At 40.9% G+C, this 23714-nt stretch overlaps 1 protein-coding gene across 2 annotated transcripts in view; it reads left to right on the plus strand.

Annotated features, from left to right (window-relative positions):
* Nucleotides 1–23714, plus strand: part of CSMD2 (CUB and Sushi multiple domains 2) — a 311331-nt gene that overhangs the window by 59766 nt on the left and 227851 nt on the right. For both annotated transcript variants that reach the window (XM_052811437.1, XM_052811438.1), the window contains exon 4: nucleotides 21426–21620. In XM_052811437.1, the coding sequence (XP_052667397.1) occupies nucleotides 21426–21620 (195 nt within the window). The remainder of the gene's footprint in view (nucleotides 1–21425; nucleotides 21621–23714) is intronic.

Here is a 23714-nt window from a genome sequence, read left to right on the forward strand (position 1 = left end):
CCCACATACTAGAGGATGGAGTGAGATATTGACCCACGTTGCTGCAGCACTAAATGAAGTTGAGGGAATATTAAGTGTCTCATACTGGCATTTGATTTGCATATGCAAACGAGATCAATCAGTGCAGACGCAGGAGAGCAGGAATGCTAATGCTTTGCAAATAGGATCCAGTATTAAGCATTTAAACATCAAGTGACACTTGCTCAGCTACAATACGGGATGCTTTGCTGTCAAGGAGGTCCCACTGCTACTCCTCTCACAGTACAGCTGTTCTGTTGATCAGCCCATTTTAGAGAAGACTGTATAGAAATAGTGCAGAAAACACTACAGAATTTGAGACTTCAGTGTTGCTTCTGCTTTGTGGCATTTGGAAATGGAGGGCTGTTTGTACTTGAGGTGTAATTGCCTGACCTGTGGGTTGCTGTATGTGACTGGACAGGTGAAAGGTGTTGAAAATCAGTACCTGGAAGTCTCAGCACAGCAGTGTGAGGGTACTTTATGAAGGACTCTCATTGTGGTGGTTCTTTCCCAAAATCTTCATTTTCCTCCCTCTTGCCCCATTTTTTCTTTCGCATATAATAGAGACATGTCTTTTCAATCAAGGAATCTATTTGCAGAACATGTAGTTGTTAGATGCGTTTGGTTTTGTTTCAGCACACATTTCCATAAAAAGTCACCGCTAATGAGCTGTGCGAAAATGGCAGATTTGCTGCCAAGCCAATTTGGTTAAAAGGCTTGTCTGTCCTTCATTGCCGTTTGATCCTTACACATGCACAATGTGCTCGAGCAGGTACAACCATGCATGGTAGCTATAAAAAAGAAGGTGAGGTGATGCTATCCTCAGCATATCTCTGAAAAAATCCTTGTTGCTACTAATGCAGCTGCTATTCTTTGTTGTCTTTCTTTCTGCCTCCATATTTTGGTTTCCCAGTTATGTCTCATCAATGGATCAAGGTTGTGAGAATTAAGAAAGATCTTCTCAAAAGCTGTGGAGTTTCTTTTCATAGTTAGAAATGGCTGATGTGTTCTTCTAATTATGGCTAGTATTAAGGTGGGTTTTGGTCAGTTTGTCTTCCAAATCAACTCCCATTGAAATTATGTTGACTTTGAAAATCTGAATCCTGGGCTTTCATTTCCCTGTTTGGAAAGTGTTGTGGTAAGTAATCTGACCTGAATCCCAGCCTCTGATTTTAATTGTTGGCCCATCCTGTGTTCCCTCTGTCGAATGATGTTTCCAAGGGTCCACAGTCACCATCTGAGCTCATTTCTGTATTCTTGATGTTGGGGCTTCGTATTGTACTTCTCTGTGTGCATTCCAAGAAGTGATGTTTAATTTTTTTATTATGTTTTAATTTGCTTTTAGGAGGTTGTACAGAACTCCGTGCACCTTGGCAGGGGAGGGAGCTATTTATAACTACAGGTTTTATGATTTCAGCTTTCTGATGTGACCAGAGGTTTGAATACTAGTTCAGTCCTGGAGCTGCCTGTAGAAATCCACCAGCCTGGAAAAATGTTTCTTGCGCCACAGGATTCACAAATGCAATATAGAGGTCGCTTTTTAATGGGTATAAAATTTATCAGTTTTCTTCTGTGTGTAAAGAAAGGAACACTGGAGCTGGTCCTGAGCTGGAGAGATCAGCTTGTGTCTGTCTTGCACCAGCCGGGACTTCTGCAAGAATCCTTATTTTAAACTGCTTTCAGTGGTCCGTATTTTTTTCTTTAGTGGGATATGTATTTGAGTGTTTACATCTTGATTTAGGCACATAAGTAAATCTTCCATCCGATACATGGATCGGATATACTTTAGAGGAAGTTGTGGATTGCTGAAAATACAGACCAAAGCTGTCTATATGCAGCAATTTAGACAGGAAGAATTAGCTTTAAGCTCCAGTTTCTCCATTAGTAGGAGGCTAGTTGACTTTTCATTATGTAAGCAAAGCAATTACTGCAGAAAAAGAGGAAGTTGTTTGGCTGACCAGCATTGCTTTTAGTGGCTTGCTGTGAACTGGGCTTATCATTCATAGCAGTGATGGCTGGGAAATAGAAAGCAGTTTGCAGAGACACTGAAAGGAATCTTGCTTGACTAAGTAACAGAAAACCTATCCCACAAAATCCTCTGACGTGCAGATTGGATCTAAGCTCCTGAGAGACATCTTCTCTCAATCCGTTCAAATCCACCTAGCCTGGATGGTAATTCCTTCCCCTTTTCTTTACCCGGTGGTTTTTCTTTCTGGTTTTGAGATTAAAATGTCATCTGTCCAAGTAGAACCTGACTATATGTAAGTAAATAACTTCCAAGCAGTTTGCTGGGGTTCACCTTACTGGAAGAGCCCTGCTCTATCTGTAGCTTAAGCTTTGAATTGCTGGTGACTCCTGGTGGTTTCTTGAAAGAAAAAGAAAAATGGAAGGACCTCCACTCTTCAGGTGACTGAGATGGAGGCCAGCAGGAGGGATTTCATGGTGGAGGAGGACAGAAGCATTCTCTCTTTCTCGGTGTTCATAACGTTGAGCTACATTAAGCAGAAAGCATTGTGTTCTAGACGAGGGATTGGTGTAACAGGAGATCAGTGCTCAGGTCTCCATCAGCTCTACTCTTGCCCCGACACCGAGGAGGAATGGGTGTGATTGTTAGCCTTGTACTTTTCTGCTTTGATCTCTTATCTCCTTCACTATGTTGCTTTCCTGTGGTCTTTTTGTCACTCCTGCGTGCACAGAACTTGTGAACTACGTGGTATCATATAGGTGTCTTGTGCATCTGAAGAGCTCTTTAAGCACTCATCCTGTCCACTGAGGAGCAGGACAGGGTTCTGCCATTGTTCAGTCACCTCCGTTACTCTTTGGAAAGCAGAGAAGAGTTGAGAGCTGAAGCAGATGATATGGAAAAGGCCTATATGTATGTATTAAACTACACAATGCATCTTCAGGAAAGCTTAAATAAAAAAAAGCTACTAGTCTGTGCAGGATACCTTTCGGTTTAGGGTTTTGATCAGCTCAAGTAGAGTGAATCTATCTTAATTCAAATTAAATGAGTATTTAATTAACTTTACTTCCTCTTCCAGAAGTGAATGCACATGCTACGTGGTGATCTGTGTCTCTCTGATTACCATGCATTCTCACCTTGAATAATATTTTGATGAAGAAAGCAGTGTGATTAGCTGTCAGCCATTTAAGATGTTAAAAAAAAAAAAAAAAGCCCCTCCTCCTTCAAAACATATCCCTTTGTGCGGGTTGTGTTTAACTGAAATAGTAATTTTAAAACCTAAGAGCATGGGACTGCTTACAGCTGTATGCGGCTGGAAGGATATATGCTGCTCCTCAGCTGAACACATTGGTTACTTCAGTTGAGGCACTCTGAATTCAACCTCCAAAATTGAATATAGGTTAAAGGAAAATGAAGTTGCAGTTGTGCCCACAATGCATGTTGAGGGATCAATGTGGCAAAAAGTCCTTTCCTTTACTGCTCTGCTTTATTCCTTGTGATTTTCTTAGATTGAATTTTGTTAGTGAGTCCCCAAATCATAGTCAAACACAGACTGATGCGGCTAACCCCAGCAAAACTACATGTATTGCAGGATGCTGGGCAATTATTTTGGGTTTTGCCTTGAAATGCTGTTCTCGGTCCTTGCTAGGGCTGTCCAACAGCTCTAGTGGTTCACGGACAGAGCTCTTTGCTTCTATTACACTAATTTTTCTGTTCCTTGACTCAGACCAAGGGGTTTTGTATTGCACTGTACAAAAGCTGTTTACGCAGATATAAGCTATGTTGAGAATGGTTCAGCTTCCTGTATATAAATAGAAAGGGTGCATGTGTATGTGTGCACATGTAAGAAGATTTTTCTCCTGATTTAGTATTTTCTTCGTGTCCTAAGCATCAACTGCCTTTACAATTCTTGCTATTCATTACCATATCTGAAAAATTGCTAGGGGAAAAGGCATTTACTTGAATGTGCTTGCAGCTCATGTGTCTGGAAAATGCCACATATAGCTATTTGAGGCTGAGCAAAAGCAGCGATGCTTCATTCGGAGCATGAGCTGCTGCTGTGTGAGGAGACTATTAACAACAGTTTTAGGGAGGTAGCAGGAAACAGCACCTGTAACACTGTCAATATCTAGATGAAAATATATTTTTACATGGATATCTGCTTTGCCATCCAGATCAGAGATGATACAGTGTTCAAGGTGTTTGGGGCTGTGTGCAGGGAGTCTTGGAGTACGTAACCAGTGCAGAAAGTGCGAATTGGTTCTTTCCCCAAGTATTAGAAATGGTGAGATGAAATGCTGTTTAAAGAAGGGGGAGAATCAGGGGGAGGAGGGAGTGTCATCAGTCTGAGTTTGTTGTTATCGTTCTGATTATTATGGGCTGATTTGTCTGGAGATGAAATGGCTGGAGCATTATCTCAGTTGCTCTGTGGGTTTTTTTATCAGCTGTCACTTTCAGCAGCTGCTTCTCAGGTGGGCAAGGTCACTATGGCTTTATGCTCTTGAGTTTTCCATATAAACCCTATCGTGTTATTAGAAAAAACAATGATTATTCAAGCACAGAAAGGCTCAGTGATATTATTATTATTCATAAGAATAGGCGCTGTCAATCAGTAATCCCTGAAATGTAGAGCAAAATAACTATGACCTGGCTTGCTTTCACCTTGTGGAAGTACTGATAGGTCTGGCCTGTGTTTCTTTGTAGCTATGCTGTGTCAAGCCTTGGAAAATGGATTCTTTCTCTAGATGATAGTAAAGCCTGATATAAAATAACAGGCAATCCAACAATTAAAATAAAATGGAAAAGCTGAACTAAACATACTACAGATAAAAATATTTAGGGAAAATTATTCAAACTTTTTCGTTTGCTAGATAACTCTGGTCAGTGAGAAATACTTTTGGTGGAAAAGTGAAAAACTTGCAAAATTGTAAAATTTGATGTAAACAGTCTGCCCTCCCCAATTATATATGGAAAACTGCAACAGGTTCCAATTTGTTACTGAAAATTGGCTTTTACACATTCTCTTTTGTACTGGGAGTATTTAATCCCTAATGATTGTAGTAATTCTGCATTTTTACTGCAAAAACTTTAATTACTTAACGATGCTTAATTATTAGATATGTTGGTCTGATATGACCAATGCCCACTTGAAAAGAATGAAACTGAATCTCTGTAAAAGAGAATGAGATCAGGTTCTAACATAAAGTATCGTGCATATTTTTGTCCAGACTGTGGAGAGAGCTTAAATGACATTAGCACCGAATGTCCTCACACGTACAGTGCGAAAGCAGATACAACTTTTTCTGAGAGCTGCCCAGTATAAACTTACAGGCACATCTCTGTGCCTCCTGAACCTTGTAACATCAAATTACTGGCTATCCAGTTAGCTCTCAGTAAAGAGGATGCTTTTAGAAAACATTTTTTGTTTGTTTTGTTCTGGGCATTGAATGTAATTATGCCAACTGTAGCTGGTCACAGTGGGTGATTTCAGTTGAAGTTCCTGATGTGCATCATCACAGGCCCAGCCCAGTGCTGTAACGTGCTGTACAAACCTCATTATAAGGGAAATCATTAAGTTTGTAAGAGTTAAGTATATGACCTGTAATTTATGTAATAGATGGAAAGCAAAATGTGTTATTTATGGCATTTATTTCCTTAAGTGTAAATTTTTATTAGATGTGTCTGAGTATCCCTGTCATAAAATTCATCATGTTGCTTTTAAATTGGTTTCCGAAAGATGTGAAGAATGCAATTATGCCCTCTGTGTGTGGACTAAAAATTTTTTAACCCAGTATTTCAACTAAATTCAATATGGATTAAGTAGTGTAAAACATAATTGAAGTCCTGTGACTTTAACATCAAGAACAGCAATGCACACAACAAAAACACTGCAGCCGTGACCAGTTTGGAAAGATGAAGCTTTTGTAACTAAAACAGTAGTAAAACAGACCTGCCTATGTTTGAAAGCTCAGCTTTGTGTGATGCTATCCTGAGGTTCAACAATCAGATGAGATAAGAAGCCATCTCTGGTTTGGGGGGGGGGGGGGGATGACCCAACCAGCAAAAGAAGCAAACAAACAAACAAAAAAGGCAAAAAAACCCCCAAACCATAAAATCCATCCAAACACCAAAACCCACTGAAAAGGTCTTTCTGATTATTTGATCGTTTTCTCATTTGTTCAACAGCTTCATCCATTCCTTAACACACAGACCTGTCTGGTGCTTTGCCTTGAGGGATAGCAAATGCATTTTGCCTGTACTTCTGTGCTGGCAAAGATTGAGTAAAAACAAACAAAAAGTGGATATGCATGCACATGACCCCTTGAATGTTGACCAGTAAGTATAATGTGCACTCATGGAAGGTTGTTGGTGTGCACAGTCTGTGGCAGTCTCACCCATGCAGTTATAAGCAGTCTGAGACTGTGTTTTGGGTTTGGGGGTTTTTTTATATATTTAGCTCACACCAAAGCAAATGAGTTGCAAAAGGACAGATAACATCTTGAATGCACTTTCTGTGAGGTCATCTGCTTGCTTTGATCAGCTCATAGATGTTATTTTCTTCAGGCTGACACAGCTGCGATAGTCATTTGATTATTCTTGTTATTTGCATGAAAATTATAACTAGTTACTTGATAAAGTCATGGTGACTGCCTTCTGCCCCTAGGGAAATGCTGTGCTATGCTTTATCTAGGAGATTTCACAGTGAGAGATCTCATCTGTAAGGATATAACTGAACAGTTGGTCTTATCCCTCTTCGCTTCTCTCACTGGAGTCTTCCCTCCACCCTGGCCACACCTGAGTGACAGACCAGGTCCTTTAAAATACCTTTCACTCAAAGGATTAACTCGTACTGTTTTCATACACTTCGGGTACAATTGTTCTGAGTTGACTTTTAATTTTTTCTAGCTAGGAGTAGTCTCCCAGTTACAGAGCTGTTTTGCTTTTGCAGTGGAGAGGTACCATCTAACTGGTCTTTAGCTTGGTTCAGTGGGGAGTCAACTGCTAAACATGCACTGATGAGATGCACTGAACTCCTTTTCTGTTCATTTTCAGTGCTGTTGGTTCCTGCCCCCTGCTCTGCCCCGAGGTTCTAGCTATTTCTTCCTAATCTTTCAACTAGTTTCAGGACCAGAACAGTTTAATGCACAACTTGTATTGAGATTAATAAAGGAATTTACAATTTTAGCTATGAGAAGTGTTTTATAGCATGGGTGTAAATCCAGACGTTTCTTTTCTGATGGGTCAGATTTTCATATCCAGGTATTTCTGTATTGGGAAATACTGAATGCAGATGACAAATCACATGCCAATAGTATATTTCAGACTGGGAAATATATGAGCTCATTCATTCAAAATAGATCCTTCTGCCAAAGAGATATAAATACACATTGCTTTTTCAATGTTGTGGCCTCCATTCTTGATAATAAGCAATTGAGAATGGAGGGTGGGGAATTTGGCAGTTCTGTCCTTACTTCCATAAACAGTAAGGATGGGATGGATGGGTATTTTCAGCTTAGCACAAAAGCTGAAGGAAAGAAAGAGGGTGGGTATAAAAAGCATGAAAACATGGGTTCCAGCTAATCCATTAGAGCTTATTGCTGCAAGAAGTGGCCAGTTTCTGAGCATTTTTTCCTTGTTATTTCTGTCTCATGGTTTTTAAGAAGATGTGTCTTTCAAATGCTTATTTATGTACCATGTAACATCTGAAATATAACTAGTATACTTGTCTTCCAGGATTCATAACTTTCCTCTGTGCTCTGAGATGCATATGCGGAAATGGCATCTCCTAGTTGTTTGATGAACACCACATTAATTTCATGATTGTTCTTCCTTGGCCTTATGGAGGAAGAAAATTTGCTGGATTTTTTTTTTTTTTTATTCTTTTCTTTCTATTTGTACTTAATTCTCCATTCTGTAAGCTAAGGTGATGGGTTTTTAGATGACTGCGTATTCAGTTGCAGACCATCTGTAGTCAAAGATGCAAACGTCTGTCCATTTATCTTCTGAATGTGGGAACATGTCGTGGTTCAGCCTTCTCCTGATCCCTCTATCCTTTGTAGACTGTTAGCTTCTTTTGCTCAGCCTGAGCACTCACTGCTGGAGCTTTCTTTTCAGTGCTGTGTCTAAATTCCACGAATTTTCATCTCCTGCGGACTAATCACTTTAGTGCTCATTCTTCATATATCTTGGCTAGAGCTCAGAAATGTCTGAGACTGGGCATTTGGAATGATCCTGTATTTTAATAGCACAGATCCTGTAGTTTGACATCAAGTGAATTCTTACTTTATATTAAAAATTACATAAGCCCCACTCACTGCTAAGAAAACAGACTGTATTTTGAAGCAGAAGAGTTTCCATAGTCCTAATGGAAGTGACATAAAGGTGATACCAAAATTACCCTGTAGGTCTCTAGAAGAGAGAGCAGTTTGTTCTACATGCTGTGTCAGAAATTGTTGTATGTATGTTTTTCAGAGTGTCCTGGACGGAGATCCAGGTCCTAGACTCTCCTGAAATTGAACTTCCAGACATTGTTATGGTTTTTTCAATTCTGTAAACTAACACAGAGGAACCTTTATGCTAATTGAAATTTCTTACAGTCACTGATCTTGCTTTTATCCTGTTCCTCCCACGCAACCTCTCATCCTATAAAATTAGACCAGCCTTGCAGGAATGTTACAGTGGGAGGAAAATGAGTTTGTGCTAGCATATTTCATATAGTAATCTCATTAGCAGTTGTGCTCTGTGGTGAATACATGACCAAGTTGTCCGTACGTGCTTTCTTGATCTGTTTAGCCTAAACCATCTTCCAGCATCTTCATTTGTTGTTGGTTTAATGATGGCAAGTGCATGTTGGTGTCCTCGGGAGCTGGTAGCCTTAGGTTGCTGGTAGGTAAGAAAGTTAGTGGAAACAAAAACTTAATGGAAGTTAATTTTCTTGTTTCAGATATGTGATTACGTATAAGCAGATTCTCAGTGGGAAAACCAGCTGTAATTTTTACATTTTACAGAAAAATCTATGTTGCTGAAAGCGCATTGGACCAAAGCGCAACAAAGCCTGGTGCAACTTCTGTATATAGCAACGATAGCCGTTAATTCTCCCTGGAAATTTTTGTTTCAGGCCGTAGTGCTGAAAGTAGACCAGTGTCTTGAATAAAAGGAGGACTATCACAATCTGTTGTTTAGAAATGAAATCAAAATGAAAACTTTCTCGAGCTTGAAAAAGCATGGTGTTATTCTTTTGAGACTATAGGTTGCAATGAAAGCATACAGGCTGTGCTACTCCCTAAATAGATCTATTTTTATGGCATTTCTGGCACAAGTGAAGAATCCGTTATCAGAAATCCCATGAGAACTAATGCTAAATAGGCTTCCAGCCTGGCTGACCAGTCCCCTGAGCTTTAGGTAATGCCTAAATGTGCTTTGAACATATAAAATATTATATAAATGCCACATGTTGTTAAGCTTTCTGTTATGTCTCTGTACTGTGGAATATATCCAATTTCATTTGAGCCTCGAGTAGCTTTTCCAGTGCTAGTAAACTTCGTCATGGCTGAAATTCTACCAGTCTGGAATCCTAGTGAGAGCAAACCTGACTGCTTGTCTGCCTGTGCCGCTCACCCCTCAAGGGGTGTTGGGCCAAGCCCAGCTGAGGCTCCTTATTCTGGTTCCAGATCTCCTGGGAGCTCCTTGGTGGGACCCATGGGAGCTGCTTTGTCTACAGGGGAGTTGGGGCAGGAGTGGGGAGGCGAAAGAAGCCAAGGAAAAATTGTGAGTTGAGTGAGGCTTTTTAAGTCTTTGATCAAGAGAACAGGTTTTCTGGTTGGAGGTAAAGATCTGGTAGAACTTCGTTTATCTGGTGGAAATGATGCTTTTTGGGAGAATTTGGGTGCGGTGATTTGGAAAGGACGGTGGGGGTTATTGGGTGAAAGTGTCCGGCTAGCCTGTGGAGCAAAAATGCTAAAGAACTACTAGCATTACCTTACTTGCCTTTGGAAGATGAGAAATTGAGGTGGGGATGGGGTTGAATGGCAGGTGTAATCCTGTAACTGAGAAAGTATGTTTATCCTTGCTTGTGAAATTTGTTTTAATTTTCTTATATTCTTCAGTTGTTTAATCCATGTGTAGGCCTCTGTCAGTAACAAAACATGGAACAAGACAACCTGTGATGTATTGGTACTCACAGGCTGTAAGCCTTGTTCCAGGGACTGCCTTCAGGGTTCATAAGAAGGGAGATGCATCTTTTGCCTCTGTGGGAATTGCCTGATGAAGCTGGAAAGAAATGTGCTGTAGGAGAATAGCAGTTTCTTTCTGGTCTTCTAATGTGTGATGTTGGTTTTCTTCTGACTTGTGGCACAACTACTTCCTTGACTTCAGTAAAGCCCTTCAGCATTTGCAGAAGCAGGTGGGTGGATGCCCTTAAACATCACTAAAAGTTTTTTTCCAATTACTCTGCTGTAAGTGACGGAAGGTGTGCAGCACACAATTTCTCTTGTGGTCACAGCAGCGTGGAGTTTCTCATTTCAAGACAGTTTACAAGATGCTGAAGCTGTCTGGAAAGCTTCAAGTGTTGCAGTGTACAAATCTGCACTTAAAAGATGCTCTAGTGGAGGCTAACAAAAGCGTTTGCAGTGGGGAGTTCATTACTGAAAGGTTACTTATGTAACTTTCTCCCTCCTTTGTCGGATGCCTGCAACTTTTTTGTAAAGTAAATCATATTCTGAATGTTTTTATGATGTCAGCAGGAGACGGGACTGAGAAGTGGCTGTAATCCTGACTGTGTGGCAGTTGAGTCCAGCAGTTGCTTTGTGCTTTGTAAGAATGGAAAGGTTTAATCTGCAACCAAAGTAGTCTTTCTCTCCTACTGCTCTGATCTTTAGCTTGCATAAGACACAGCCTGCTGTGCTGCTTTGGAATTTATTTAATAGCTCAGTTGTTTGGACATGATTAAAAATATAATGAATGGAATGAAGCAGTAAGATGAACAGCTCATAAAGGGTTTTAGTCTAAAAATATATGTTTTGGCTCAGCTAGTATAGTGAAGACTGGTGGCAGTCACAGAAAAGTCCACTGCATGAATCTCTTACAAGCTTTAGTGAGCTATTGCTGAGTGTGCGGCTTATGTTTTGCCTTCTCTAGTTTATCTTTTACAACGGGCCCTATTTTTTATCGCTCAAATGTTGCTTTGACTTCCTAGCGTTTCCCCTCTGAGTGCCTGACGCATAGCTCCAGAGAAAAAAAGGTTTTACTTTTTATAGATTGAATTGCATGTCAGATAGGTGCTGTGTAAATTCTTCTTTCCAATGTGAGTAATTGAAGGGGTTGAACTTCCATGCTTTGCCTGGATGTGTTTTGGCTGTTCGAAGGGTTCAAGAGCTGAAGACTGGTTTAGATTAAGATTTAGTGTTTTCTTAATAGAAAATGTTCAAGGCATAAACTGATAGTCACAGAAGCTGGGTATTATTCTCTTCTGTGGTAGACAGGTTAAGGGAACTGTCTGTAATAAACAGATTTTGCTCCTTCGCCTTCCTCTCAGCAGTGGTAGCATCTGCAGTAGAGAATGCAAGGTTGGGTGGGTGAGTGTGTCTGCTTCCCGTACTCGCCACTTGAAGTTTAAGTAGGGTTTGCATCTTTGCCCTTAGAGAGGGTAAACTTGTGTTGCATATAAACAGTGTAACTGAAAGTAGCAGGGAAAAATGGAAGTAGAAGAAATTATTTTTGAGATGTTTCATGTTGAATGTTCAGTGAAGTGCACCTTTTTTCCCTCCTTGTTATTTGCCTGTGGGAACCTAACGTGGTATTTTTGTGGTTACATTTGAACTCTTTCAATATGATCTTTCTCACTGTAGAGTTGTATTATCAAAGACAAAACATTCAGTTTTAGTGTCAGTGATGTGAAATTTAAGCAGCATGTAGGTTTGCGCCACGTAGCAGAACAAGTTTCAGGCCAGTTCTGAGATTGAGGTATCTTCTTTTCTGGGTTCAGTCCCAGTCCTTTCTCTTTCCGTTAATGGTCTTCGAGTGTCCTTTAAAGCAAACCTGTATCCTGTTTCCATGACAATATTTATACAAGAGATGCGTTTCTTGTAGCATGTATATATGGATTTTACATTTGTATCATCTCTTTGCATCAATTCCTGATATATTTAAGGTCTTCTTGAAGTATTTGGACCATCATACTCTTCTAGATAGAACTTAAAGGAGCATTTTTGGATAGATACACGCCTAACCTTTGGGTAAAGCTCCACAGTATCTTGTTGTGGAGAGAGAAGAGTGAATGAGGTAAACTTCTGTTTTGCTGATGAGTAAAGTAGAAGGATAGGAACATTCATTGTGTGGTAGGTGTTCTCTCCAGGCTTCCCTGCATCCCCCGTTTTGTTTTCTTCAGCTAGAAGATGGGTTTTGTTTGGGAGAACTGGAGCTGTGTACTCATGCTAATGATTGCGCTAAGAGCTATCAGATGTTTTCCTCTATGAAGGATGGCCAGCAGCCACTCCAGCTGTAGAAGTGTTAAGTGGGTGGCTGGGCGTTTCTCCCTCTCTTTCAAATACATATGTCAGTGCAAAGGTCTCAAAAGTGAATGGTAGTAATCTAAATTGGCAGGCAGGCTGCAAGTGTCCCTGTAGGGTCTGTCTTGCAACTGGCCTGGCAGCATATGAGAGGCATACAGCGCAACTCAGCCATGCCTTGTCTAAAAAGAGCATGAAATTACACCCATGTCCTTCAAGCCACATGCTCAGAAGTGACAGGCAAGTCACCTTCCAACTTGAATTGAAGATATTTACTACAAGTGACTAGTCTTCATATCAGTCAGAGAAAAACTAACTTGAAGAATGCAGTGCGTGGTTATTTGTTAATGTGCTTTGGTTCCGTATATGCATGGTGGTGTTTCTGTAATGAGCTGATGGATCTGGAAGCAGTAGATGTTCCCCCTGTTTGCAGTAACAAAAGGACTGCAGGAGGGCTCTGCTGCAGACTCCCTCTCAGAGCAGGAGTGTTGACCAACACTAGATCAGGTCCTTGGAGATTTTCAGGATCCAGCCAAAGAAAAGCACAAAGGACAGTGATCCTGCAGGGTCTCTGGGAAGCCCGTTAGCATGCTGTAGTTCCCTTCTACTGAAGGATATTTTCTTCACATCCACTCTGAACTCTAAAGTTATGATTTTTGGCTGTTGATTTTTTTTTTTTAAACTACTCCTGTCAGCATTTCCCATTTCACCTTCCCTGCCTGCTTTAACCTTAGCTTGCATAAATGTCCTTTGAATGTCCATTAAATAGGTTGGGATGTATGAAAGAAAAGATAGGGCAGGTCTGAGCACCTAGATCCACAACATCTACCTTTGAGTAACAGACAAGGATTTGAAATCAGAGTAAGGTCCTTGAAATCAGAATAAGCTCTTGCTTCTGAATGTAGTCAGGCACTGGGGAGATCCCGTGTGGGACTAAAAACTTGTTCTCTGAGATGAGTGCACGTTATTGCATAGCTTGCAAAATTATGCTTGTGGCAAGTTTTGCAAGATAGGCACCTGTGAATTTAGGAAACAGGACTGAGCCCTAGGCATGTTTTTATGACATAATTAGATCACTTTAGCTTTGTTTTCAGTGAAGAGGATAAAATTACCCTCTAGATTTTTTGATCAGTTATGACCGCAAATTAATAATGAATCTCTAGCGCCGGAAGCAGAAGACTACCTAATTGCTACGGCAGCTCAGTGGACTCTTTCGTGGCACCATTCTTGAAATGTATTTGCTTTCTGGTTATTGATATGAGGTGTCTGCACTGTAAGCTCAGCATTCCTGGTAGCTTTTATTATTGACCGTTCTACTCAACGGTATAATATTTCACCTTTCCTGTTCTCAAGGGCATTTCCCCACAAACTGTGCGCTATTGCTGATTAGTTAGTATACTGCTCTGTCAGGTTGATGTCCCAGTTAGTTATGCTTACAGTATTGGCCATTATGTGGTATTGAGTAGCCAAGCTTCCTAAAGAAGGTACAGAAAAGATAACTGTAAGAGGGAATAAATTATGAAGGCAGTTGAAAAATGAAAACAAACTAGTTTTTCCATGCTTATTTGTGGGGGTGAGCCAGACCTCGTGTAGTTTGAGTGGATGCTGAAGCAACTGGAAGCTGTCAATTACTGGAGTTTCTGGCCCCATTTCTGAGGAAATGGGTTATTCATGTTTTAACTGTAGTATAGTTGTGAACTAACTCTGTCTTGCTTGGGAAGACGAGTGGGCTGCTGCTTGGAGCAGGAGTGTGGTGTGTGATCCCCAGCTGCCCCTCCAAAGGCTCCTGAAAGCCAGGAGTGAGGGGTAGGAAAGATGTGTGGAAGCCACTAGAAGAAAGAAAATGGAGCTACCTGTGATGAGGGTGTGAAGGCTCGGCAGGTCTGTGTATTTGGGCGCAGGGATCACAGAGTGCTGTAGGTGAGACCAGAGGAGCACCAATGCTGCTGGGTTCCCAGCCGGCTCGGGCCCTGGCAGGGGCTGCTACTGCCCTGCGCTTTGATACCTGCTGCTTCCAGACAAGTGGGTGAAAAAACTAGAATGATATGTTGTGGTGAATGCCCTTCCTCTGCTGTGAAATATTTATTAAAACAGATGTAGTTGGCTACAATTTCTGTTTCTGGGTAATCAGCCAATAGCTAGAGGAGATCAATAAGCAGATAAACAATGTGGTCTCTAAAGTTGGAAGTGGCTTTTTTTTAAATAGAACAAAGAGCGTTCCCTGTCCAGGGACACTCTCCAGCAAAATGCAGAGCAGATCAACACTGGCACCCAGTGTCTAGATAGAATCAGTTCAAATCTGGGTTTCCAAATCTGACACCCTTTTTTCACACTGACGCCTTGCCTTTCAGTCTTGATGTGCACAGTGGAGCGAGGTGCTTAATCTGATATGGCAGCTGAACTCTCTGGGGCTGCAGTTTTAATTCTGCTTTCGTTTGGTTCCTTCAGTTGTCTTCTGGTGCTGATAACTACTGCAGAATTGCTTTTCTTGGCTTGTCTTTTATGTTACAAAAAGATGCAGGTCTTTGTTTCCCTTGGAATGGTTAACCTTAGTTCAGGGAGGAAGAGAGAAAACAAATGTAAAACCACCCTCCTCCCTAGGGAAGTTTTTTCAAGTTACTCTGCAGCTGTTAAATGCCAGTTCAATGAAGCCTTTAAACATACACTTAAATCCATTCCTGCTAAGCAAAACACTTAACCACATACTTTAAATTAAGCTTGTGTTCAAGTGTTGTTGCACTGAAAAGCAGCAGGACTAGAGCATGTTCACAAAGATAAGCACATTCTCAAGTGCCTTCCTGATTAGGCTTCTGATGCAGGAGAGCATCCCAGGTTGGGATGGTGTGTGAGGACCACTGGTTCTGGAAACTGAGCATCTGCTGGTGTCTAGGCATCTGCCAGCATGACGTTGCTCTTCAGGGCCCAGCAAAAGATTTCTGTAGGCAGGCTTCAGTATCTGTATCTTCATTCTAGCCAGACTTCCTCTACTGTGCTCAGCAAGTTGATGATGTTTATTCGAAAGTATAAATAATGAGTGGCATTAAGTCCCAAATGTTAAGGATCCCTGCTCACTGCATCTCTGAAGATATGTGGGATTGTTTGTTGCCGTATCTCCCATAATCTTACTGCTTTCATGTTTTGAATCTATTGCTGTTACTGTAGTGGGATGACTAAATCAAATCTAAAGTAATCCTCTCTCAGCTTGCATGGTACTCTTGGAGGTTGCACTGAAGTTGCTGTAGCACATTCCAGGAAGGTAAATTGAAAACTGAAAATGAATTTCCAAAAAAGCCCTAGAACTACTACCACCACAAAGAAGATGGATGATGAACCATTCTGGTCTGTTATTATCCAAAAGTAACTATCTGGCTGTTTTTTAGTGAATAAAGAAATATTAGAGAGAAAAAATAGTTTCCATTTAGCTTTATCTCTGTTGGCTGTACTGGAAATGAATCATGACATAAAAAAGGATAAAATGAAATGAAAAAGATACCATTTATTTCCTTTTCTGTAGCACACACTGGACACTTATTCTGAAGGTTAAACTCTTCTGAACTAAAACAGATTGCACTAAAGCACTGGTGAAAGATACTAGAGAGTCATGGAGTATCCCTGTGGTACTTGGCCCAAAAGTTATGGATGAAGAGGGAGAGGAAATTGGTCTGTGTGGATCTCCCCCTCCCGTGGGAGTTCACCTTGTGCTCGCCAAAGGTGTACTGTCCATGTCGTGCATAGGTGTTTCAGTTAATTTTTGAAGCTGTGATGGAAATCTTGGAGATACTCTCCTTAAAGGAATCTGTTTCTCCCTCTGAATTTCTAGGAAGGTAACAAATACAGTGCAGGTTGTCTTTTGAGTGAAATATCGCTCTGCCCAGCCTGGATCTCTAGCAGAAGCGACCTTTCTGTTGATTCCCAGGGATATCTTGACTTCCAACCCTGGCTAGATTCAGGAAGTGCAGGAAAATACGAAGAAGGGTTAAAAAAGCATAATGGAGATTAGTTTGGAAATGAGTGTGCAGTGATGACTGAGCCAAGTAGTTTAGGTCAATGGTTTTGTTATTTTGCTTGGTCTATGTAGCATCCTTTCATTGGGATTTATGAATTATTCCTGCTGTAATAACTATTCAGGAGCTATAAGTGCCTGCTCTGGCATGGCTTACTTGCGTTCTTTTTTTTTTTTTTTTTTTATTAGAAATGAAAATTAGGTGGGAATGAGGAGATAATGTATGGCCTCATACCATAAAAGTTGCACTCCTTGATAAGATTTCAAGGTTAGAACAATGATAGCATTGAAATATCTGTCGTAAACTACCATAGATAATTCAAGCAATAAAAATGCTTCTCTTAGCTATGTAAATAGGGTAATAGACTGGAATGCAGTATCTAGATGTATTAAATGTTGGGGTTATTTTACATTCCAACAATATAAACAGAGAAAATGGAGCTGAAGATTAATTTGAATAGGAAACAGGCAAGATTTCTCTTTGGAATGGTGAGCAAGCCAGGGATGGATTTGAGTTTGTTTTGTTTGAAAGTACCTGAATTGGTAAGGTAGCTTGAAATGTATCAGTGTGCTGAGCAAGAAGAGAAACACCTCTCTGCTTTTTTTTTTTTTTTTTGTCCCCCTCCCTTTTTCTCTCCTGACAAAAAGAGCTGTGGGGTTTTAGGAAAGGCTGATGTAATTAGGCTGAATGCGTTTTGATGGTGGGATGCTGTCCAAGGATGCGTTGAGTCACATCTAATGGCTTAAAAACTACTAATTAATTTCAAATGAACTGGAACAAGGAGACATGACTTGACAAGTACTAGATTTTGAAAGCTGCTGATTTTGAAAACTTCCAGTGTAGTGATCCTGGGCAAGGGGATGAGAAAAGTTGGGAACAGCCCAGTGAGCCTGTTGAAAAGGGGTAAAAATTAAAGTCCGTAAATGGTACGAAGATTCTGATGCAGATCAACAATTCTGGTAGCTCTGTAGCTACTCTTGAGCAGCTCCCAGGAATGGGTGGTGGAAAATTCTCAAATCTGTGTTTCTATTTCCAATTTGTTCAGTTCATTTTCAAGCAACACGCTATGAAATCTGTGAGATGCCTCTGGTCTTGTACTAATAGATCTGGCTCCATGAGGGAAGTGCATCTTCATTGCTCTATAAAAGCTACGTAGCATGCAAGATCTTTGATGATGATCCCAGGGTAAGATGAAGGGTGAGAGAGAATCGGTGGAACGTGTGCAGGTTCCAAAGGTTGGGACAAAAGGCGCCCAAACTGAAAGACAAGAGAAAACAAAAAAAGCAGAGAAAGTTTGGAGCAGAAGGGAGTGAAGTTGGGCAGAGGTTGGTCTCATGCCCTATGGATTTCTTTGTGACAAATAAGTGGATTTGAAGGATAGACTGAAAACTGCAGAAAGTGGGAGAGTTCTTGTTTTTGGTGCATTTATTTCTGACTGATGTTTGCCATGCCCTGACACTTCATAGTTTCTTGCTGAAAAGATGCCATTTCTGCCTTGCTCTCAGATCATCGTATCTTGTGTTATCTCTTAAGACAGTTATAGTTCTCACCTAATGTCCTTTCTAGAGGTTCTGGTCTGGTTCTATTTGTGTTTGTGCTGGCAATTAACACCATGATTATGGTTCCTCTACTGTGTCATCTTGGGGAGTGAGCAGTGGGCAGTATATCTGAATAGTGCTTGGGACAGTGATGTTTCAGGTATGTTGAGGAGCTCTCCAGGTGCAACTGCAACAGAATAATCCTATTTCCTTTCTTTTGTCATAAAATAAGATAATGGTTTGGCAGCTGTTCAAATCAAGACAAATAAAATAAAGTGCTCTAAATTCATCATGGAGAGAAACAGACTTAGCTACAAAATGACTAACAGGACCTTCTATTCATCTTTACAAATCTGGTCTGTGGCTGCATTCATTTCCATACAATCACTGGAAAATATTATGTTGATTGCTGGGAACAAAGCTTTTATGAGGAGGAAAAAAAATCCATGCTACTAATCTACAGTGGAATTGGTAAATGGGCAAGACAAAGCTTTAATAATATTATTCTGTGCGACATCTGATGTAAATAATACAGTTCTATTAATCTCTCAAGCAATCAGAGAGTCTGGCTGTTAGAGGCAGCCAAGTATGAGCAATAATATTATCTCTTAGGAATGTTGGAGTAGAATCACAAATGCATTGCTGTGAAAGCGGTTGCTGCACCAGTTTGGGGAGTCACACTCAGCAGTGAACGAAGGCACGGCCTTCCCGTGCCGAGTGAACCGGCCAGGGGTTTTAGGAGGACATCTCCCGACTCTGTACCCCAGTGGTTTGGATTCCCACCTTGCAGTCTGCTGTAGGGGGTTTGTGAAGCTGTGCTTTCTCAGGAAGCGCAGGTGTCGTCTCCCTTGACTCTTCTCCCTCCCTCTGTAGAGAAGGTGTACTTCATCAGCTCATGTTCGGTGCTGACCAAATTCATCTTCTGCACAAGTGCCTCAAGGGCATGACTGACAGCAGATCCTCATACGGGCAGCTCTGCTGCTTATGCTGAACCCAGCTCTGGATGTAGCACCAGCCTCTTTGGAAGCAGTTCTTTTGGTCCACGAGGCAGCAATTTGAAGAAGTGTTTGTCTTCTGCAGATTCGCATTGGTGGTTTGTTTTTTTTTTAATTAAAAAGAAAAAACAAACAACAAACAAACCACCAATGCTCGTTGGTTCCTGCAGCAACCCCACTGAATCCAAAGCAATCAAGGAGTTCATGTTGCCTCCCCCAAAAAGCACGTGTATGTTGTCTGTCCTGTAACAAGATGTTAGTTAAGGCAGCCAAATGAAGCAGGATTTTTAAATGAGATCCTGGTTTTCAAGTACGATTTTAAGATACGATGCAGGTCAGGGTTGTCTGATTCTTCACAGTTCATTAAGTAGAGAGCAGCTAGTGTTAGAGATTGACTTTTAAAAATGATAGATTTTTATTTATAGCAAAGTTCTAGTCATTAATTTTAAAGGATGGAAGCATAAAAGCAGGAATGGGTTCATTTTAAAAAAAAAAAGTGACATTGGTAATTTAATTAAATTGGGGTTTTGAGTATCATTACAGAAAATGAAACATTAGTTCTACACTGCTTTTCAACCCATCTGACACATTTAATAGCATCCCCCTGCTTACAAAATGTGCATGGTCATTAATATTTTTATGTGGAAGTTGCTACTGAACTTCCTAGCTCCAGGTGCTTTGTGGAAGGATGTAAATAGTATTTTGGGGGAGGGAGCAAGGGGAAGAAATCCTGTCTGTCAGGGCTTGTACCTGGCCCCCATTGTTGTGCAGTGGAAGGCTGCATGGGGAGACTGGAGCCCAGGGCTGTGTCCCTGGGGTGCTGGCTGTGCTCTTAAAAAAAAAAAAAAAAAGAATAACTGAAGCAATGCAGGAGTTGACATGTATGTGCTATTAAAATGAATCAAGCTTAAGGTGGTAAGGTTGCATTTAATCTGGAAGTGGGTTAACTAGAAAACAAGGTGGTCTGTCTGGATGCAGGAAGCCTAATCCTATATTCATTACAGATTAGTCTTTTCATTTCCCTCGCTGTGAGGGATCCTGTCTGCGTATCTGCTGTAGCGAGCCCTCTTAGGGCACCTGAGCTCTGCTCCGAGGAGGCAGCCGGGGCTGGCGGGGGAAGGCCGGTGCTGGAGGCAAAGCAGGGAAGTTTCAAATCCTGACTCTAAGGCACTGTCCCACGGCAGGACAGAAAGGTAGCGTCTTTGCATCAGTTAATGTTAGCGATTTATGTTTCATTTCACATGCTTAGGCACAGTTTTGCTTGTATTTTATTCTGCTGCATGCTGCGTACGCTAGCATATCATTTTTCCTTTTAATCTTCCTCTTCTCCTTGGCAGAGCTGCAGACTAAACCTTCTTTTGCTTGTAGAAATTCGTCTGGCTTTGTTCATGTCCCTGACAAAATTATTTTCGATGATAAACCATCACTCAGCCTTGAATGACCGTGTTTTCCTTCCTCTGATGTTTCAGCCTTAACACAAAAGAACTATAATACAAGATGCTGTACAAGGGCCTGATTCAAATTTGATTAAGTCATTCTTAGTCTTGGTTGTCTTCATTGGGTTTTATATTGGGCTCTAAAACCATGATTTGAGTGGATCTTTTTGGAGTGGCTTATGGGAACCCATAGAGTTTTATTTAAATTCTCTGAAACTGTTGTACAGAGGCATTGGTTAAGGATTTGCTAGCGTTTTAGCTGTAACTCCTCCATTTTATAGTCAAGTATTCCACATTCTTTCTGATGCAAACTTTTGTTGGACTATATATTTTGTCGTCAGTGGAGCTGGGTCCAGCTGCGTTGTTCAGAGTCCGGTTTGATGCATGTATGAAATCTGGATTAAACATGCAGTGCAATGAAGTATAAATCCTGGTGGGCTGAAATGTTGCGCTCTTTTTCTAGGTGATAGTTGCTAATTACAGGTTTTGCTGTCTTCTGTGTGGTTCTGAGGTATAATGCAACTCTGCTTACATTGCAGGGGCCTTTGAGGTGCCCGGCGAAGGTCTGTTGAAAAATGTTATTTCAAACAGGAATGTAATCTCTCAATTCTAATCAACTGCAGTCGTGTTAAATAGAACTGCAGGGTGGCATAGGGAAGAGGGATGCTTTCTTTGGTTTAGAAGCTGGTAAAACTGGTCAGGAAAGAGTGGATCTTGTTTCTGACTCAATAGCTTGGGGAGTGATTTTTGCTTCCTTACATGTACTTGATAGAAATGGTACTTAAATGTTAACCCTAACTGGCATAATGAATTCTGGTGCAATCCAGTAGGATAAGTTTTGTGATTATTTGCTCTTTACATTTTAAGTGATGCATTTACTTTGAAACGAGCCTTCCCTGTGGATTCTTCACCTGACAGCTCTGTTACAATGCACTGTCCCTAACCAAAAGCAACTTTCTTTGGCAGTTCTACCAAGTCATACGTGTGGAAATCCAGGAAGGCTGCAGAATGGGATTCAGCAAGGGACAACGTTCAGCATCGGGGACAAAGTGAGATACAGCTGTAATCCAGGCTTCTTTTTGGAAGGACATGCGTTGCTCACGTGCCATGCCAATTTGGAAAACAGTGCCTCTTGGGATTTTCCTCTCCCCTTCTGCAGAGGTAAAGTGCCCTCTCTTCATCTGGAACAAGCCACAATGAAACAGGATTTAATGAGCTATTTGGGGTTGGGAAAAACTTCATCGACTTGTAAGTTGGATTTAAAAGACTTGAAAACTAAACATGACATAGTTAATATTGAGGTTCCTTTTTATTGGATTCCTGAAAGCTGCCAGGGTTTGGGTGAATAATAGGAAGGTTATGAAGTGCTCAAAGTATTCAAAATGCTGCACAGCTACTTTAACTTCAGTTTCTTTGTCTAAGGTGGGGGTGGGGAGGAGGAAGCAGGAATATTATCCATAAGACAAGGTACCTACCCAAGATCATGCAGGTTTTCTAGATCAAACAGTAGAAAATGAGACTGGATTTTCTGCTTTCTGCGACGTCAAGCTGGCTTCCCTGGTGGCACGTTCCACAGTGATTCTAGTGCTTTGCCTGTAAAGAAATGTGAGTCTGTGCAGCGTGCTGCTGTGCTGTGGGTTGCTGGCAGTGGGGCTGGCAGCCTCAGACAGGGGATGCGACATGGGAGGTAAAATCTGGTCTTTGTTTGAAAAGGCTGGCCAGCTTTCCTGTAAGCCCTTTTGGAGTAGGGAAACTTAGATTCCTTTATCAGTATAGAGAGCTTCTTGCTAATTCTCTGTGGCCACAAGGGACTAGAGGGTCTGTAAATATACAAGTGTCTGTGTTGTTTTACCAAAACAGTTGCTGCTGCTTTGAAGTCTTTTCCCCTCAATTCCTTGTGTACTTCAGCAGAGCATCTTATATTGATTTTTTTTATTGACTCTGCTTGTGCAATCAATCAGCAGTTCTAAGCTGTAGCATAAATCTTGAATTTGAAGTGAGCAAATATTGTTTGCTTGGTGTGTTTTTAAATACTTGCTTGAATGAGTTACACAGCAGTCATGTGTGCTACTTAGTGTATTTCTTGTACACTTACCTATTGTTTTGGGACCAAGGGCTTTATACAACTGAAGGAGTGGTTCATACAGCCAAACTGACACTGGAGAGGGACAGCTGTCATTGCCATTTTACTATGATCAGTTATGATTCTTTGCTTTTCCTTCGAATTAGGACTCTTACTGTAAGATTTTTTTTAATTTTTTTTTTTCTAATTTCACTGGAAGCCCATGCAGCAAAAACATTCACTGAAATTCAACCTTGAGAGTATGCAAAGCAATATCCTTTTTAGAAGAGAAGGAAATGATCTGCATTAATGGACCAGTGTTCCTACAGTCTGACAGCATTTCTCTGATAGCAGCCTTCCTTTGGAGGAAGGCAATATCTTCTTGCCCTGCTATTATTCAGACATTTGCGTAGTAGAGCCCAATAAGGGAGGGATTCTCTTTTGACCCCGACAGGTGTTGAAGTCAAAGGTTGGCATCATTGTAGTTTTTGTGATCCCTGCTGCAGATAGAGTAAAAGACTATTTTTGCATTTTTGTCTTGAACTGCCAAACTCACTTTTAATTTTAATGCTACCATTTCAATCTTGAATCTAGCAATGATGGTGGTGGCATCTGAAATACTTCAGAATGGAGGAATATTCAATTCTCTGGTGCTTGTATCAGTGCTGTGTGAATTGCTCTGATGGCAGCAAAATATGTGCTTGTTAGGTGCACTTGTGTAGCAATGTGCCTGAAGGTTCCTGGAGGTAGCCACTCCTTTTTAGTAGATTCGGTCCTGACCCTTCAAGACTTTACCTCAAGTAAAACTTCCAAGGCATTTTTTGGAGGCAGGCACCAGAAATCTCATGTAACATTTATATCTTGTTCCAGGAAAGTAGAAAGTAGCAAAGACAGTGTGCAAATTGACTTCCTGAATTTGAAAACCAGCTGCACTCCTTCTACCATAAGTAGGCTTTCAGCAGTTAGACATTCGTGCTTGGCTGATAAACTGGTGATACAGACTTCAGTTGTTGCAAGGGGCAAAAAGGTTTGCATACTGACAAACAGGTTTACGCCGCCTTCTGCAGGGAGAAGAATGTTTTCAAAACTGTTGCCTGAAGAAGAATATATATTTCCTTGAGAGAGAAAAGACCTTTGTGGCCTATGTAGCTTACAATTAATTCTATTAATAGTGGCTTACTGGTATTTTTCAC

This window comes from Harpia harpyja, chromosome 16, assembly GCF_026419915.1.
Source record: "Harpia harpyja isolate bHarHar1 chromosome 16, bHarHar1 primary haplotype, whole genome shotgun sequence".
Classification (NCBI taxonomy): Eukaryota; Metazoa; Chordata; class Aves; order Accipitriformes; family Accipitridae; genus Harpia; species Harpia harpyja.